A 17,423-nucleotide genomic window follows, 5' to 3' on the forward strand; every position below is an offset into this window, starting at 1 on the left:
CAACTTGAGAATAGAAATCTGTTCAGTGAAGCCTTTCTGACTGGTTGTGCATCCACCTAAAACCATTGCTCAGCCAGCAGGAACCAATAAATCAGTAACTATATTTGGCATCTAGGATACTAGTAACATAATACAAAGTGCTATAAATAAAAAAATTGGGTGCTAATAAACAGAAAATTACCGTATCATTTTTAAAAATATTTGTAACTATGTGGTGGTTATATACAATAAATAAAAATAATCAATTTATCACTGAGCTGCAGGTTTTTGGATGTGTCAGTTCACATAAAATGTGAATTCAGGGTCAGGTAAGTGCCAAAACACTTGGAAGAAATGAAAAACACTTCGCTAATTGGTTTAATGAGCACCATATGCTGAATCCACATATACAAAACAAAATTAGATTTTAGTGTTTATAAATATACAAATTTATTACAAAATGAATAAAAATTGCTTGGGTGGCCAACTCAATTGAATAAAATAGTCACAACAAATGGTGTTCATTAAGCAAATTAGCACAGTGTTTTTCACTAACACATTCGGTCAATGACTAACACAGCATTAATAAAATGTATATAATGAATGTTGTAATAATGACATCCTAATTAAAAATGATTCATAGGACCATAATTTCAATAAACTATATATCTAAATATGACTATGTCAACACCGAATATAGCAACACTAATAATAACCTTATATTTTAAATGCTTTAAAAGTATATGTAGCTCCACAAGGAAAAGTGAAGGGTATGAATAAAGTACAGTAAAAGAGAGAATTGAATGCATAATAAATACAATTCAGTTAACACCCACACCGAGCATTCAACAGTAACAAGATTTGAAGCTTGAGTGACAGCGCATAGTCACAAGCAACAAAAGCTTAATAGACCGTATCATCAGATTGTGAAGGTACTTGCCTGGCATTTATTTCTCCTCTAATAAGTACTTTTAGTATGGGGAAAAGGGCGTAGTAAAAGGGAAGCTAATCCAACTAAGTACCTAATTCAGATCTGTTGGCAAGGCTGCAATTTTTGCATATGGACAAAACCATGCTGCGCTGCAGGTGGGACAAATATAACATGTGCAAAGAGAGAGATTTGGGTGGGGTCAGTGGCGTAACCAGAAATGTCATGCCCCCCTGCCAAAAATAGCATTCCATATGGGTGGCCAGACCTATTGGAATCTGCAGAGACCACGTGCTCCCACAGTTTCTGCTCCCCTAAGCCACTACTTAGGCTGCAGTGCCATTGTTATGCCACTGGGTGGGGTGTGTTCAAAACTGAAATCTAAACTGCAGTGCCAGTATTTACCCTGCACAGAAAAAAAATAACTTACACAAATCTAAAGGGAGATTTTGTGCTAATTTCTAAGCAATCTGACTAAATTTTAGAGGTGTTTTTTCTTTCTGGTGCACCACACCTAGACAAACTTTTTCCTGTCCTTCTTCAATATTCGTAGTCAGAGAGGCCTGCGAGCAGAATTTGCTAGCCCAGACAACCTAGAAGCCAGAGAACAGATATCCCTGGAAGCTTTACCCAGAGAAACAATCGACTCCTGGATGAGCTCTGCAAAAGAGATATGATCCTCTATCATTCCTCTCTGCTTATAGGCCTTCAGTTGAGATGCCCACATTTTAACAGCTTTGTTGACCCTACAAATCACCATAGCCGAACGTAACAGTACACTTGCCTCTGTGTAAATAGAATTCAAGGAACTGTCAAATTTTCTATCTGTATCCTCCAAAAACTTTGAAGCACACTCTGAACATGTGAGTGCTTTTGCCCTTGAGCCCTTTCGAGCCATGGTCAAAAAAAAAAAAGCTGAACAATACAATGGACCCAGCGTGTATGGACTGTGATGATCGCTATCATTACGCACTGAGCCACTTTCTCCCTGCCCGGCGCCATCAGCAGGGGGGGGGGGGGGGATAGCGCATTACTATCCAAAGCTGTCCTGAAAGCCGCTCATCTGCTGGCAATACCAGCAGGTGATCAGCATTCCCTGCAAAGATGCGGGAGCGCGCAGCAGCGCTCACCGCCGAGCCATACACACTGGACGGCTTTGAGCTGAAAGCAGCTCAAACATGCTGTTTTGAGCGGCTTTCAGCTCAAAGTCGCCCAGTGTGTATGGGCCCTGAGAGAGATGAGGCTATTAACCAGAAAGAAAGGAAAGACAAAAGAAAGGAACAGAATGGGAGGAACAACCACACTTTTTGCCCTAACCACATTATATAGTAGTGCTAAAAACTCTAGGCACAATGAACAGTAACTGAAAATTAAAGTAACATGCTCCAAACACTCCTGGCAAACATGTGCTCCAAACTCTCCTTGCAAGCTATACCCCTCTGTATTTACTACTCTGGTGCAGCTTGCAGCCTCAATGTAGAAGAACTAACAGAGCCATCCCCAGCAGCGGTAGCTGCCTACTAAACTACATTATCAGCCTGTAACATGCGGAAATGGCTGCCGGCAAGTATCGCCGAGGCCGGCAAGAGCCAGGAGGTAGTTTAATAAGCTACCCCCCCCCCCCCCCACAATTGAGCCGCTTTGTAAAGCCTGTGCTGCGGACCGCTGAGGGTACCTAATGATTGGCTTAATGTTTGGCCTCTTGGTAGTCGGGCACCTTCACTATACTCACAAACTGTGCTGGCCAGATGTGGTCAGGCTAGGGGTCCATGATGCACAGCGCATGCAGTGGCACCCAGGTACCCCGAGACAGTGGTCTCCTCACCAGAGACCCTTGCGCAAACCCCAGTGGTGGAGGGGTCTCCCCGGCAGCTCCAACGAGACGGACAGGCAGTGCAGCAGCTGCCTGTCCTCCTCTTGCTGATAGCAGATCACTAACCAATAACAAATGCCTCTCAGGAGGCAAAAAAAAAGCAACCAGCTCCAGAGGGCACTAATCTAAAGGTGCCAATACACATTACAATTGCTGGGTGCGATGTGATGCACGCTCTCGTCACACATCTCATTGCACAGCTCAAAAAGTATGTGCTGCACGTACTTTTTGTACTAGATCTTATCTCATTGCATTGCAAAATCTATGCAAAGCCACGCGATGTAGTCTAATTGTATACAATAATTGTACCATGTATGGGCACCTTTAGACTGGCTTGTAGGAGGCGTATAGAGGGGCGGAGCAATCAAACTGATTTAAATTCTTAAAGTGTCAGCTCCCAGTGACTACCAATCTATACCCCCATTGTATCACTCAAGTGTCTCCTGCTGGATGAAACTACAGTAACACATTTATATATACAGGTAGAACACCGATAATCTGGCATCCTGGGCTCCAGCACTGTGCCAGATAACCTGATTTTCTGGATTATTTTCTGGACAAAGGGGCATGCGAGCCCCAAAACATTGGCCTTTTCATCTAAATAAAATAAGGAAATGGTGGGAAAAGGTAAGGAAGTGTAGAAAATATGCAAACAACATACAATCAGTAACCATCATAAAATGCTGGCTTTGATGGTTATAAGAGGAATGTGGGCAAGGGGGAGATAGAAGGGAAAGAGGTGAATGGGCGAAGAGACATTGGGATGTGGAGAAGAGTTTTAGGAGTCACTGTCAACCCCTAAAATGGGTGGCTTAAAGACTGCAAATTATTGAGGGCTGTTAAGGAGAATGTTGTTAATAGTAGATAGCAAGGAAGGAGGGTCTTCCCAGTGGTAAGCCTTTTTACATCTTATGGCGGATAATATGTTAACTATAAGCAATTTTATATAGGATGTGGAATGTGATAGTATAATAAGGAATAAGACATGGAATGAGGTATTGGAGGTATGTGGTATAGTGAATTAAGCTGTGAAGCACTGAAAAAAAGGTAGTAGTCTGTAAACTGCAGGAGCTGGCACACTTCTGGCAATTTAGCCAATAGATATGAAGCAACAATAAATGAAAAAGGCAAAACCAGGTTCCTGCAACTCATGGATTTTTATAGAATAGCCTGAAACTCACTCCACAGGATGGCTCCTTTGGAACAGTGAGGCAGATTTATTAAGCCTGGTGAAGTGATAAAGTGGAAGGTGAGACCCCAGCAGCCAGTTAGCTCCTGTCATTTTTCAAACTCAGCCTGTAACTTGACAGTTAAAAGCCTATTGGCTGGTGCATTATCAGTCACTTTATTACTTGACCTGGCTTCATATATCTGCCACAGTGTTATGATACATTAGACAGAAAACCATAGGAGGAGACAGCAGGTTAGGGAAATAGAGTGAAGGCGTGTAGGTACCAGATACCATCAATACCTCAAAAAGGTTTTAAAGCAAGCGGTTTCTACTGAAGTATAATAACTCTATAATACTAATCATTTGGAACAGAAAATTGAATGATCCTCTGAGGATTTGTAGTTTAACAAGTTTTGTTATTGTTGGAAGATCCTACAGAAAGCAAAAGAAGAAATGCAATATTATGGGTACTGATTGCTTACCTGTATGGGGGTGTTCCTCTCTGCTGGAGGGATCATATCAGGAGACAAAACCTGGGGTGGATCAATGCCTTTGCTGACTTTCTGCTGTATGAGATACATTGCCAGAGCAAACTGGTCCTTGTTCAGCTTTCCCATTTGCCTGGTGTCAGCCAGAGCCCTATGGAAGTTGACTTATCAGTCTCTTGCACTTTTTCTCTGTTAAAATACTTTACCAAATAGGAAACCATTGCTGATCAATCCAATGTGGCCCACACCTTATCATGCATCAACTATCCATTCTCATTACTTCAACCCAGAATGTAGTAAATAATCATAATTATAAATGGGACCACAAGACACCAAGAACTAAACGGTCTTCATTCATTGCAAGATGTGACAGCACATTTCTCACCATATGTGCGCCAACATATTCTGAGGGAGTCCAGATTGCATGAAGATGTCCTTTACTTCCAGTCCACTCACGTATCCATCCATATCCAAGTCAGTCTGAAGGAATATGTCATCATAGCGTATCTTGTCTGTCAGGGGAACAACCCAATTTACAGCGGGCTTGAAAAGAAAACAAAACAGTCATGGTTATGGGAATTTTCCTGCTTTGTATCTGTGAAAATAGCATAGCAATCTATTGATTTGTACTTTGGTACCTGGCTGGGCTTTGAGGAGTGTTTTGGGGACAAGCTGCCTGCACTGTTTAAACTGCTCATGCTACCATGAGATGGAGTGGAACGAAGACTGTCTTTTGGAGGTGGGCTGGCAGGAAGAACAGGGACAGCTCCAGGAAACGTTGGTGTTTTCTTCCTCTTAGAAGGGGGAATCAATGAATGTGGTAAAATAGATGGGACAGGTTCTTTCTCCAGAGCTCTGTATACAAGATGCATTGCCTGCCAAAAAAAAATAAAAAATCGTAATTTTATAATAAAGATAAGCGGGTTTTTTTAATCAAAGGTTGCAAATTGTTACAGATAAACTACTAACCAATCTGCTGCTAATTTAGATTTTACAAGTTGAAAAATTAGTTTGGCGCTTTACCTCTCACAATTTTATTTCTTGTCAATATTTGATAAATACCCCACTAAATGAGACTGCTATTTGGCTACAAAGAAAAATCTTGATTTTTGTCCTCATTTTGAAAGGAAGTTTCACCCCCCCCCCATTATTCATAAATGGCTATAAATCTAGAGTTAATCAGTTGCAGTGATTTTTATTCCTTTAGTTGCCTTGGAATTCCATGGAAATACTTTTGTATATTGCTCCAATCTGTACATATAATCTCAATAGCCATTAGTTGAAAGCAGGAATCTAATATAATTAATTCATGCACATCTAGAGTGCTTATATGAAAGAAATGTATAAATTACATTTGTTATAAAAAAAAATCTATTATATTTATATGACCAAAGTAACAAAATGCAAAAAATTTGATTTTAAATGTACGAGCACTGTACACCAAGTATGTAGACTCTGAACGAAGCATTCACATTCAATGAATAAGAATAGAATAATTGGTTTGTATATCTAACATTAGTGACACTGTGCTTACCACCGCAAACTCATCCCTGTCCAAGTGTCCATCCTTGTCTATGTCACTGAGCTCCCACACCTATGGACACAGGAAGACATCAATTACAATTTTTAAGTATACAATTTTACATTTTTAAATATACACTCTTTCTACGTCTGCAACTATTAATCAATGATGCAAAACCAAGTGAAGGTGTAGTCATTTTACAAAGACATTTGAACACTTTGCTCACATTTGATTGTGCCTTAAATCTGCCGAAAAAAATATGCTTCTAATGACTTAATCATAGAACATCTGTGTGTCAGAGAACCAGGTATTGCCTGTTTAAAAAAAAATAATAATAAAAACACACACACTGTTTTAAAACTGTTGCAAGTCTGACATTTCGTACATTACCCCAAAACTGTTCACAATTTAAATGGCATCAAATACAAGAATTAAAATCAATGTTTGTCTAAAAAAAAACTTAAAATATATTTTTTATTGTTTTGGATGTGTTAATTTTCTAAATAGTTTGATTCAGGAAAAAAATGGCAGCAGGTGCTCTGGACTGATGAGCCAACATTTTCATATTTGGCTTTCACAGAAAGCAATTTGTTTGCTGAATGGCTAGATAGTGGTACAATAATGAGTGTCTGCAGGCAAAAGTAAAGCATGGTGGAGATTCCTTGCATGCAAGTTTGGCACTGCATAAAAGCAAATGGAGTTGGGATTTATGGTTGTTCTCCAACATGTTTGGGACAACCTTCCTGCTGCGTTCCTTCAAAAACTGTGTGCAAGTGTACCTAGAACAGGCATGTCCAAAGTCCGGCCCGGGGGCCTCCAGGCGGAAGCGGGCGGCTGGAGGCTGACGTGGGACGCACACCACAGGACTCTAGAGGTGGGACCCCAGCAAGGTAAAGGGGAACGCGCCTTTACCTTGCTTGCTGCCACTGTGAGACGTGTTTGCCGTCTTTCAGATGAGTATGTGTCCAACTCCTGCTGCTACAATTATATATCACCCTCCACCGCGATCACAGTGACAGCAGTGTGCGGGGAGGGGGGCAGCAAAGGGGAAGCTTTCTCCCGTAATACGCGGAGTGGAGGAGGGCAGCGGCGGGAGCCCAAGCATCTGTCTCCTGCAGGGGAATATACAGTGAAGGGAGGGTCAGGCTGGGGGACATACAGTGAATGGAAGCAGAGTGATGGACATTCAGAGAAGGGGGGCAGGCTGGGGGACATAGAGTGAATGGGGGCAGAGTAGGGGGCATATAGTGAATGGGGTACATACAGCGAAGGAGGGGCAGTCTATGGGAATATACAGTGAAGGGGTCGAGTGGGGGACATACAGTGAAGGAGGGGCATGCTGGGGGAAATGCAGTGAAGGAGGAGCACGCTGGGGGACATACAGTGAAGGAGCGGCACGCTGGAGGACATACAGTGAAGGAGGGGCACGCTGGGGGACATACAGTGAATGGGGGCATGCTGGGGGACATACAGAGAAAGGGGGTCAGGCAGGGGAATATACAGTGAAGGAGGGGCAGGCTGGGGGACATACAGAGAAAGGGGGTCAAGCAGGAGAATATACAGTGAAGGAGAAGCATGCTGGGGGACATACAGTGAATGGGGGCAGAGTGGGGGGCATACAGTGAATGGGGGCAGAGTGGGGGGCATACAGTGAATGGGGGCAGAGTGAGGGGCATACAGTGAATGGGGGCAGAGTGGGGGGCATACAGTGAATGGGGGCAGAGTGGGGGGCACACAGTGAATGGGGGCAGAGTGGGGGGCATACAGTGAATGGGGGCAGACAGTGAATGGGGGCAGGCTGGGGGAAATACAGAGAAGGGGGGGGTCAGGCAGGTGAATATACAGTGAAGGGGCAGGCTGGGGGACATGAGTGGGGGCATGCTGGGGGACATGAATTGGGGCAGAGTGGGGGACCATTCTGATGTGATAAATGGTTCAAAGATTGTCAGGCTGAATGGTCGTCCCCCACACATTTTCACCTCACCAAATCTGGCCCTCTTTGCAAAAAAAGTTTGGACACACCTGACCTAGAACAACTGATTCTGTTTTGAAGGCAAAACGTGGTCACACCAAATATTGATTTGATATATAGTTCTCTACTGTTTATATATATATAGTTCTCTACAAATTGACTTTGCATTTTGTTAATTGATAAAACAGTAAATTATTAACACTTATATTTTTAAAAGCATTCGGACTTTGCAGCATTTTTTTCACACCTGCCGAAAACTTTTGCACAGTATTGTATATAGGGCCTAATTTAGACCTGATTGCAGGACAAAACCATGCTGCACTGCAGGTGGGGCAGATGTAACATGTGCAGAGAGTTATTTTGGGGGAGTTACTTTGTTTCTGTGCAAGGTAAATAGTGGCGGTTTGGGATTGTTTGGTTGGTACTTGTGTAGTTTCATGGCAGCAGGGAAATCGCATCGCATGTGTTCAAGTTTCCCCTGCCAGCCGATCGCATGGCATGCAAATCACACGCGATGCGATTTAGCACACCCCCACTATCCACGTCACCCCAAAGCGTAGTGAGTGCAGCAAGCCCCACGAGGGGACGCAGTATGTGTCCTCCCGAATTGTCTATACCCCCACTATCCACGTCGGAATGGAGTCGACTTTATTAAAAGTGTGGCAAGCGCAGCGAGCCACTTAGCCCGAAGCGTGGCGAATGTAGCGAGCACTGTAAGAGAAGCTGAAAAAGAGCCCAAAGCGTGGCGAGCACAGTGAGCCTCGCAAGGGGACGCGGAATACACGTCAAGTGATCCGCATCCGCTCGCCATGCTAGTTTTCATTGTTTGCTAGCCACACTTCGGGCTCGGTGGCTTGCTACGCTTTATAAAATTAACTCCAGATAGTGGGGGTATGAAGAAGACGGGAGGTCGCATAACCGCATCTGCTAGCCACGTTTCGGGGTGACATGGATAGTGGGGGTGTGCTGCTTTGCATGCAATTTGCGTGTTATGCGAAATTACACAAGTACCGTTTGGTTGACCATAAGATGATCGACAGTCATTAGGTCGACACCGTTGGGTTAACATGCAGGAAGGTCGACATGGGTTAGGTCAACGGTCAAAAGGACGACATGGGGTTTTTTTTAAGCGAATTTCAACACAGTCAACATGGACACACTTTTAAGTGTACAGCTTCGCTCGCCATGCTTCGGGCACGGTGCCTCGCTGTGCTCGGTAAACTATTTCATTCTCCCACCACGCCCGAGTGGATGTCTCCTCCTTTGTCCCTGTCGGCTCAAAAAACCCATGTCAACCTTTTGACGGCCGACCTAACCCATGTCGACCTTCCTGCATGGTGACACAACGGTGTCGACCTAAAGACTGTCGACCATTCGACCGTATCCCATACTGACTGCTTTATTTTTACACTGCAAATTAGATTTCGGTTTCAGCACACCTCAACCAAATCTAAAAGTGCATACTCACTGGGAGGGCGGGATATGCTGAAAGCAGCTCAAACGGTACTTGTTTCCTAGCACGGCGCCCACTAAGCAAATAGCTTAGTGGGCTATTCTGCGTAGGAAAAATCGCATCGTATGCGATGTCCATATTAAGTGCACAGGAGTGCTTATACAATGAAATATCGCATAGGATGGCATGGCACCAATTGCGATGCGATCCGATATTTCATTGTACAAGCACCCATGCCATGAGATGTGATGGGTGCTTACTATGACATGTGATGTGATTACATGTGATGGGTACTTACAATTGTAAGCACCTCTGGCATTGTTTTGCATCACCCCCTGTATCCACGCCACCATGAAGCGTGGCGAGCCCCGCGAGGGGTGGCGGAACGCGTCCTCCGGGCCTTTTCATACCCCCACTATCCACGTTGGCGTGGAGTTGATTTTACATAGTGTGGCGAGCGCAGCGAGCCCGAAGCGTGGCGAGTGCAGCGAGCCCTGCGTGGGGACACGGAATAGATGTAAAGTAATCTTTGTCCGCTCGCCACACTATATAAAATCTACTCCACGCCGACGTGGAAAGTGGGGTATGAAAAGGTCGGAGGACGCATTCCACCGCCGCTCGCCACGCTTCAGGGTGCTAGTGCTGGTATTTTAGGAACACATTCACACCTGCACATTCATACAGCTGACACAGTAATGACGACATGTGTTAACTAATAACTACCGTATATACTTGAGTATAAGTCGAGGCACCTAATTTTACAACAAAAAACTGGGAAAAATTATTGACTCAAGTGGGACCCTCACTCGACTATAAGCCGAGGGGGGCTTTTTCAGCATAAAAAATGTTCTGAAAAAGTAGGCTTATACTCGAGTATATATGGTAATTTACTTAACAAATTTGATTAATGTAGCATAAATAATTTAAGAACATTCATTAGTGAAAATCGCATTGCATCGCATGCTAGTACTATGCGTTATGCGATGCAATTTGACTACGTTGCAAATCTGGGCGCTCAAACTGTTAGGGGAGGTAAAAAGAGGCAGGAGGGCGTTCAGGACAGTAAGAGCTGGACTAATACCAATACATGCACACACTCACTTAAAAGATTAAATGCATACTTACTCTTCCTAAGATATCCAGAGGTAGTTTGGAGTTAATAAGTACCGGTTTCACCTTGTCTCCAGACAGTAAGCCATTCATTGGCAATAAGCTATCAAATATCCCATCAAACTTGGATTTCTCTTCTATCTGGTGAGCAAAATGGAATATTAAAACAAAAAGCTTAAGCAAACCTGCAAATTCTAAGCTAGTTATAACATCATTTAGGTAATGTTTCCACTAATATTAGTTTTTAATGGGAAAGTATATGCAAATTTTATGCATATAGACTGAAAAAGTAAAGGGGCATATACACTAGGGGATTTCAGACCCTTTTCTAAGCGATCTGACTAGATGGAGCACTAATCACACCGTGTCCTGTAGCAATGGCAATGTGCAGTCCCACACGCCTATATTGCCCACAGGGAAAGTCAGTGCTTGCACTGGCTTTCCCCTAGGTCGCTGGGCTTTGCCTATTAAAAATAGGCAAATTCCCACTTTGCATGATTGCTCAGCACACAGCATTGTGGGGAGTATCACGGGCGCACTTCAATTTGTGCTTAAGCACGTTGCTCAGCAAAAGTGTACAGGGCTTAAGGCTGGTTACACAATGGGGTAAACTTACGAAGACTATGAAGATGGGATGTTGCCCATAGCAACCAATCAGAGTCTATTTATTATCTACTAGAAGATTAGAAGTAGAATCTGATTGGTTGCTATGGGCAACATCCCATCTCCAATATAACTTTCATCTAAGTAAATTTACCCCAATGAGAGAATAAAATGAACCCAAACATAGAACTGCAGAGTAAAGGTCCATACACACTGGGCGACTATGCCCAGTGTGCATTTCTATGTTTGGGTTCATTTTATTCTCTCATTGGGGTAAATTTACTTAGATGAAAGTAGATAATAGACTCTGATTGGTTGCTATGGGCAACATTCCATCTTCGTAAATTTACCCCATTGTGTAATCAGTCTTAAGCCCCGTAAAACCTGCTGTTTTGAGCGACTTTCAGCTTTTCAGAAACCTTTTCAGAATCACTTTGAAGTATGTCTGACAAATACAGACACACACAAGCAAACCAACACACACAGTCAGTCTGCCACAGAGACAGACAACAGCTAAGCTCTCAGCATGAAGGATCACTCAGGGGAACATCCCACTGCACCTCTGAACACTACACCAGTGGTCACCATGGTTGATACACTGTACAATTATAAATCATTAACAGCAGACTGGAGAAAAGAAAAAAAAGATGGTACGTCCTAAAAAATAACTTAATAATAATAATAACAATAATGGTTTCCTTTGATGGCCCTAAAACATTGGACTCTGTAAAGGCCCTACTTGTGGGAGGTCATGCAGTACTTTTCTATAGACTCTGTATTTGTGAAGTGGGTACAACTTTTATATTTCTCACCTACGGCTAGAGATTCCATTAATAGGTTTACATTCTCCTCCTTTACTCTGTTCAATGTCACGAAACAGGGTTGTCACTTACCACCGCTATGTTCATTAACTATTGAATATCTGGCCTGCCTTCTGTGAGCACATCTGGGTATGGAGGAACTTAGATTGGGTGGTAGAATGGATAAGGTAATGCCATATGCCAATGATCTCCTACTACTCCTGACTGACTATTCTATATACATGCTCATTGTCCTCCAGGTGATGTCAGAGTTTAAGTCTTTCTCTGGGCTAGCCACTAACTCGAAAAAGTTGGATATTCTTCCACATAAGGGTTGCTGCCCTGTTTTTCCCATTGATATATCTCCCCCTTCAGTGGGTGGATAGCTTTAAACAATTAAGGACATGGATAAAAATCCATTTCTCCTTAGGTTCCCATAGGTCTCTTTCCTGTGTACATTCATTGGCCTCATGTAGCCTACAGATGCCCACCACAGATTTAAAGAAACACAAATATTTAAAGCACACAGAACTTACCTAATTACTGAGTGCCTGCTGAAATGTAGGGGTCATGTCAATGATAAATGCCTCAAATGTCAGTGTTCAGTGTTCTCAGAGAACCCTGTGGCATCTCCTAAAGCAGTGGTTCCCAACCCTGGTCCTCAAGTACCTCCAACAGTGCACGTTTTGCAGGTCTCCACACAGAATCACAAGTGCTATAATTAGCTCCACCTGTGGATCTTTTCAAATGTGCCTGAATAATCTGTGCACCTGCCGGGTAACCTGGAAAACGTGCACTGTTGGGGGTACTTGAGGACCAGGGTTGGGAACCACTGTCCTAAAGACTTGCTCACAGGTCCATAGTTTCTGGTAGGAGCGTGCAACATACAATTGCCTCTACTGGTATTCCCCTGTCTATTCTTACTCAAACAGTAGGCTCACTCTGTATTCTGGCTGAGGATGGCTTTGACTGTTACACTAGGGAATATACTTTTAATGTATGTGCGCGCCATAGCACGTACAGTATGTGGCTTGCTGCATAGAATATACATGGCTGGTCACTTCAGACCCTGAGTTTCTTTTGTTTATATAACTGTATTTCATGAGAAATACTTGTATATTGCCTGGAAAAAAATGTGATTGTATATTGTCTTGGTGGCAAGAGCCTCCTTATACTAAGATGCTTGCATGATATTTGTTAGCCAGGTTAGGTTTATTGCATGGGATAAGGGAGCAACTCGTAAGATGATGCCTCTTCTGCACAATAGCTCGTGAAACCCGGGCTTCTGTACTGTATGTATATACCTGTATGCTGTTCTTTATTCTCTTTGTTTCCATTATTTATGGTACCATTTATGACGATATGTTTCTTTACTCTATTACTAGATCAGGATACTCTTGGAGTCCCTTTTGGTGTCTAATGTTACATTAGTGCAACATGTGGTATATGATATATGTTTTGTATTCATTTTGGTTTGCTAAATTTATTTACAACCCCCCCCCCAAAAAAAAAATAACCCGAGACGACTTGACTTGGGGGGTGGGGGTGGGGAGTTGAGGACGCCATATATCACTTACAAGTAAATGGTAACATACTGCTTGCATTCATTGTAATAAACTTGCTTTTAACTTTTATTTCTACAAGAAATAAAGAACAACAACTAAGGGACCAATCAAAGTCTCTGCATGTTGCCGCCATAAATCCAGCTGAGGACAGTACTGCTTTTTACAGTAAGCAATTTTAGCAAATTTTTTAACACACACAACCATTCCAAAAGTCACATGGCAGAGAAAGCACACACTGAAGTTGTTTAATTAATTATTTATATATATACTAATTATCTACTTAGAATTTAGTAAACTACAAAGAAACCAGTAAACTCTAGGATTGAATATGCCATAGAGTAATTTTTTATTTTATAATGATACACAATCTTAACCTATATAATGGAAAGAAAACTACTTTTTTTCTGATAGTAACCCTTATAACTTTGCTTCTAGACACAGTCTCGCCACAGAACCTACAAATGACTCCGTTTTGGGCAAAATCTTGCTAAAAAATAACAGAAGTTAATAACATTTTGGGTGAAATTTAATAGGATGAGAGATTCAGAAAGTGAGAGATTTGGTAAGAAATCTCTATTTTTTTTTAAAAGTGGCAATCATTTAAACCAGTTTGATTATGAAGTGTAAATGATTGTCGCTTTAAAAAAACTGGAGATTTCTTCCCAAATCTCTCTTTCTGAATCTCTCATCCTATTACATTTCACCCTTTTACTCTGCATCCACAAAAACTATATTGTTATACTCAGTGGTCAAAGCGGAAATTTTGAAGTGGGGGTATGGAAATTTTGAAGTGGGGGTATGGAAAAGTAAAGAGTGAATATAGTGCGCACCTTCAGACACCCCCCTGTCCATCAACGTCCCCTGCCAGACTGCCCCGTTGTACAGGGGTATTACAAAAGCACAATATGCGCTGCTGAGTGATCAGAGAGCATCCTGAGGGGGAAAAAAAAAGTTTTTTTTTTTTATCTTCAGATTAAAGTGGCGGTATGGCATACCCCCGTATACCACCCCACTTCGACCACTGGTTATACTAATATTAAATATATGTGACACATTTTAGACAAAAGACAACTCACCCGAACTGACCAATGAGCTTCTACTGAAGGAGGAGTTATCAAAAGTGGACTGCTGGTATCATTCTTAAGGGAAAAAGATAAAACAAAGTAAGACAAATTGTAGTGCGAGTTGTTTCATTCTTATAAAATATCCTGATCTATATTTTGTTCTATTTTTTAATGTATGCTCACTTGTTGGTTTTATTAAATGCTAGAAAATATTAAATAAGAACTAGAATTTTTGCAAATTACACAGTCCATCTATCAAAACAGGTGGTGCTTTGGTTGAGCGATTTGCATGGTCAGCATAATAGTAAGAAGGCTTGCCATGTATGTAAAGGAGACACTTAAATTGCATGCCAGAAAGCAAATGAGCTTTAATAATTAAAATGCATAAAATGTTTGTGGTGGAGAAGGAGGTCGTCTATAACAGTAACAGGGGTGGAGATGTATGTGGAATGAAGAAATAGGTCTGTAGGGGACATTAACACTAATGTTCTTGCTTTCAGTTAGCTCATAGTGAACAGACATTAAGGCTCTACAGAATTTGCATCTGGGAACACTGCTTCTACAAGGTTTTATACAGTAAAGTGCTCACACTCTGGGTAATCCAGCGGTTAACCAACAAAGGTCTGGATCCGGTAAGTATACTTACCTTATCCCCTTCTGCTAACTCCCCTACCAAAGTCTACCCCTCTCATTAGTGCCTAACCCTAACCTTCATAGCCTTCAGCCTAAACGTAACCCTGCCTCGCAGCCTAACCCTGAACCCCCTTCTAAGTAAGTCTAACCCAAACCACCACTCCCCCACAGCATAACCCTACCCACCCTGCAGCCTAACCCTCCCACCTCCTTTGGCCTAATGCTAACCTGCCACGCATATTTACGTTTGGGCTGCCAGCATTTGGGATTCCATGTCAGTATCCTCCTAGATGTCAGTAAACCAGCGCTGGATTTGTGGTTGCAAGTAGGTATGCCAGCATCCCACCCTCACAGGTCAGGGAAATTTTAGCATTTGAGTATCTTTTATAGAGCCATTGAGCCTCCTCAATGAATCGCTCTTCTGAACTAAAGTTTGTAGCTTGTTCTCTTCTTGGTAACTATGACTCCTCTTATAAGTAATCAGATTGGTAACCAATACCATAAAATAAGAGACCAGACCAGGAAAAGCCCAAGCTCCCAGAATCTTTTTCCTATACTAATTTGAAACACACCCTTGCTTGACATAAATGTAAAAACAATTAGCCTACAAAAAAAAAATGACAGTGGAAATTGAGGTTTGAATACTGCTGTCTAACTAAATATGCAATGTTATGGATGAAAGGACTGAATGTGCCTAAACATGAAAAAAAGTGGGGTGTTCAGTTGGTAAAAAACTTACAAATTTTGGGGGTGGTACTGGAACATTTAAGCTGGCCAGGTTTACTTCATGGCCACTCTGTGCGCAGGCCACCAGTCGTAAAGCAACGTAAAATCCCTACAAAAGAATATTAATGATAATAGTAAAAGTGCTGACTTCTCACAAGTACAGTCTAATATTCAATGCAACTATAAATATTAATACCTGTTTGTCCAAGTAACCTTTCCCTTCTGGATCAGCTAAGTCCCAAATCTAAAATAAAATGAAATCACAAATAGCAGTAACTACAAGTATGAGATAAGGAAGTAAAACTATACAGTACATATGATTTCATCATAATGGTTCTTTCGGCTCAATAGTTGCAAACTACTGAAATGTGTCAGTTGTGAAAACTCTTGAAAAGTTACAAAACAGTCACACGGTCACATTTCTATATAAGAGACTGTAAAACAAAATGATATTCTCAGAATACATATATTGCACATGCTTCTTAACATTGCTGCCCCAAGAAAAGGTATATGATAGCCTTATAAAAACAATCCAATTTAGGCAACATCAGTAAGATACAAGATGCTGCTGGCTTTTGTAATATGCATGGCCCCCAACCACCAGACTCATAAAGTTAAATCAATTTTGCATAGTTTCACTTATGCTGGACATACAGTGGCAGATGTATTCATCCTGGAGAAGTGATAAATTAGAAGGCGATAACAAAAGCAGCCACTCCGGCACTATCAGCTGATAATCAACTGAACAGTATATATTCTGACAGATCTGATATATAGCCGACCACCAAAAATGTATCCTGTTTCTTCACAAGGGAGAAACAGGGAAATGTTTCCTATCCGTAGCTCAGAGTGTATGGTCTTGATATTTGTAGGGTTTCAGCTTGTTAGACCTTTTATCTAAGTGTATGACCAGCATAAGCTCTCAGCCCTCATTGACACAGACTCTCTGAGACAAACTGAGACCCCTCCCTTACCAGAAGAGAATGTCCCAAACTAAGCTTCTCCTGACGACAGACTGTAATTTCCCTTCACCCATTCCAGAGTCGAAGCAGGGGGATAGAGCACTGGAAGCCAGGTCCACAGACTATTTACCTTACTATTTAAGTATTTGTCTGGCTAGTGTTTCATCTAAATGTATGGCTGTATGCGTTTATTGATAAGGAATTAGTTTGTCTAAGTGGCCATGTTTAATTGCTCTTGTCTACTTATAATGAAGGATAATTAATACACATACAATTAATGGTTTTTCAGAAAATAAAACGGGTACTTGTGGAGTTTCATGGTGGCACTGCCTGCGTATCGCATCGTATGCATGCGATGCGACTTAGCACACCCCCACCATCCACACCAGCCCGAAGTGTGGCGAGCACAGCAGTGAGACCCGCGAGTGGAGGCTGTATGTGTCCTCCCGACCTGTTCATACTACTACTATCCACGCCGGCGTGGAGATGATTTTATAAAGTGTGGCGAGCGCAGTGAGTCCCGTGTGGGGATGCGGAAAACAAGCCCGGATTACTTGACGTGTATTACTTGATG

General features: G+C 42.2%; 1 protein-coding gene across 7 annotated transcripts in view; it reads right to left on the reverse strand.

Moving 5' to 3' along the window:
- The window catches only part of EPS15L1 (epidermal growth factor receptor pathway substrate 15 like 1), a 186,002-nt gene that overhangs the window by 131,583 nt on the left and 36,996 nt on the right, over positions 1-17,423 (reverse strand). For all 7 annotated transcript variants that reach the window (XR_014473280.1, XR_014473279.1, XM_083180639.1 and 4 more), the window contains exons 4-11: positions 16,084-16,131; positions 15,901-15,996; positions 14,541-14,603; positions 10,512-10,637; positions 5,974-6,033; positions 5,078-5,314; positions 4,825-4,982; positions 4,434-4,590 (exon numbers count right to left, since the gene is read on the reverse strand). Coding sequence is in view for 5 of the 7 variants with exons in the window: in XM_083180639.1 (XP_083036765.1) it covers positions 4,434-4,590; positions 4,825-4,982; positions 5,078-5,314; positions 5,974-6,033; positions 10,512-10,637; positions 14,541-14,603; positions 15,901-15,996; positions 16,084-16,131 (945 nt within the window). In the remaining 2 variants the exon portion in view is untranslated. The remainder of the gene's footprint in view (positions 1-4,433; positions 4,591-4,824; positions 4,983-5,077; positions 5,315-5,973; positions 6,034-10,511; positions 10,638-14,540; positions 14,604-15,900; positions 15,997-16,083; positions 16,132-17,423) is intronic.

The sequence above is a fragment of the Crinia signifera genome, chromosome 1, assembly GCF_055691185.1.
Source record: "Crinia signifera chromosome 1, ASM5569118v1, whole genome shotgun sequence".
Classification (NCBI taxonomy): Eukaryota; Metazoa; Chordata; class Amphibia; order Anura; family Myobatrachidae; genus Crinia; species Crinia signifera.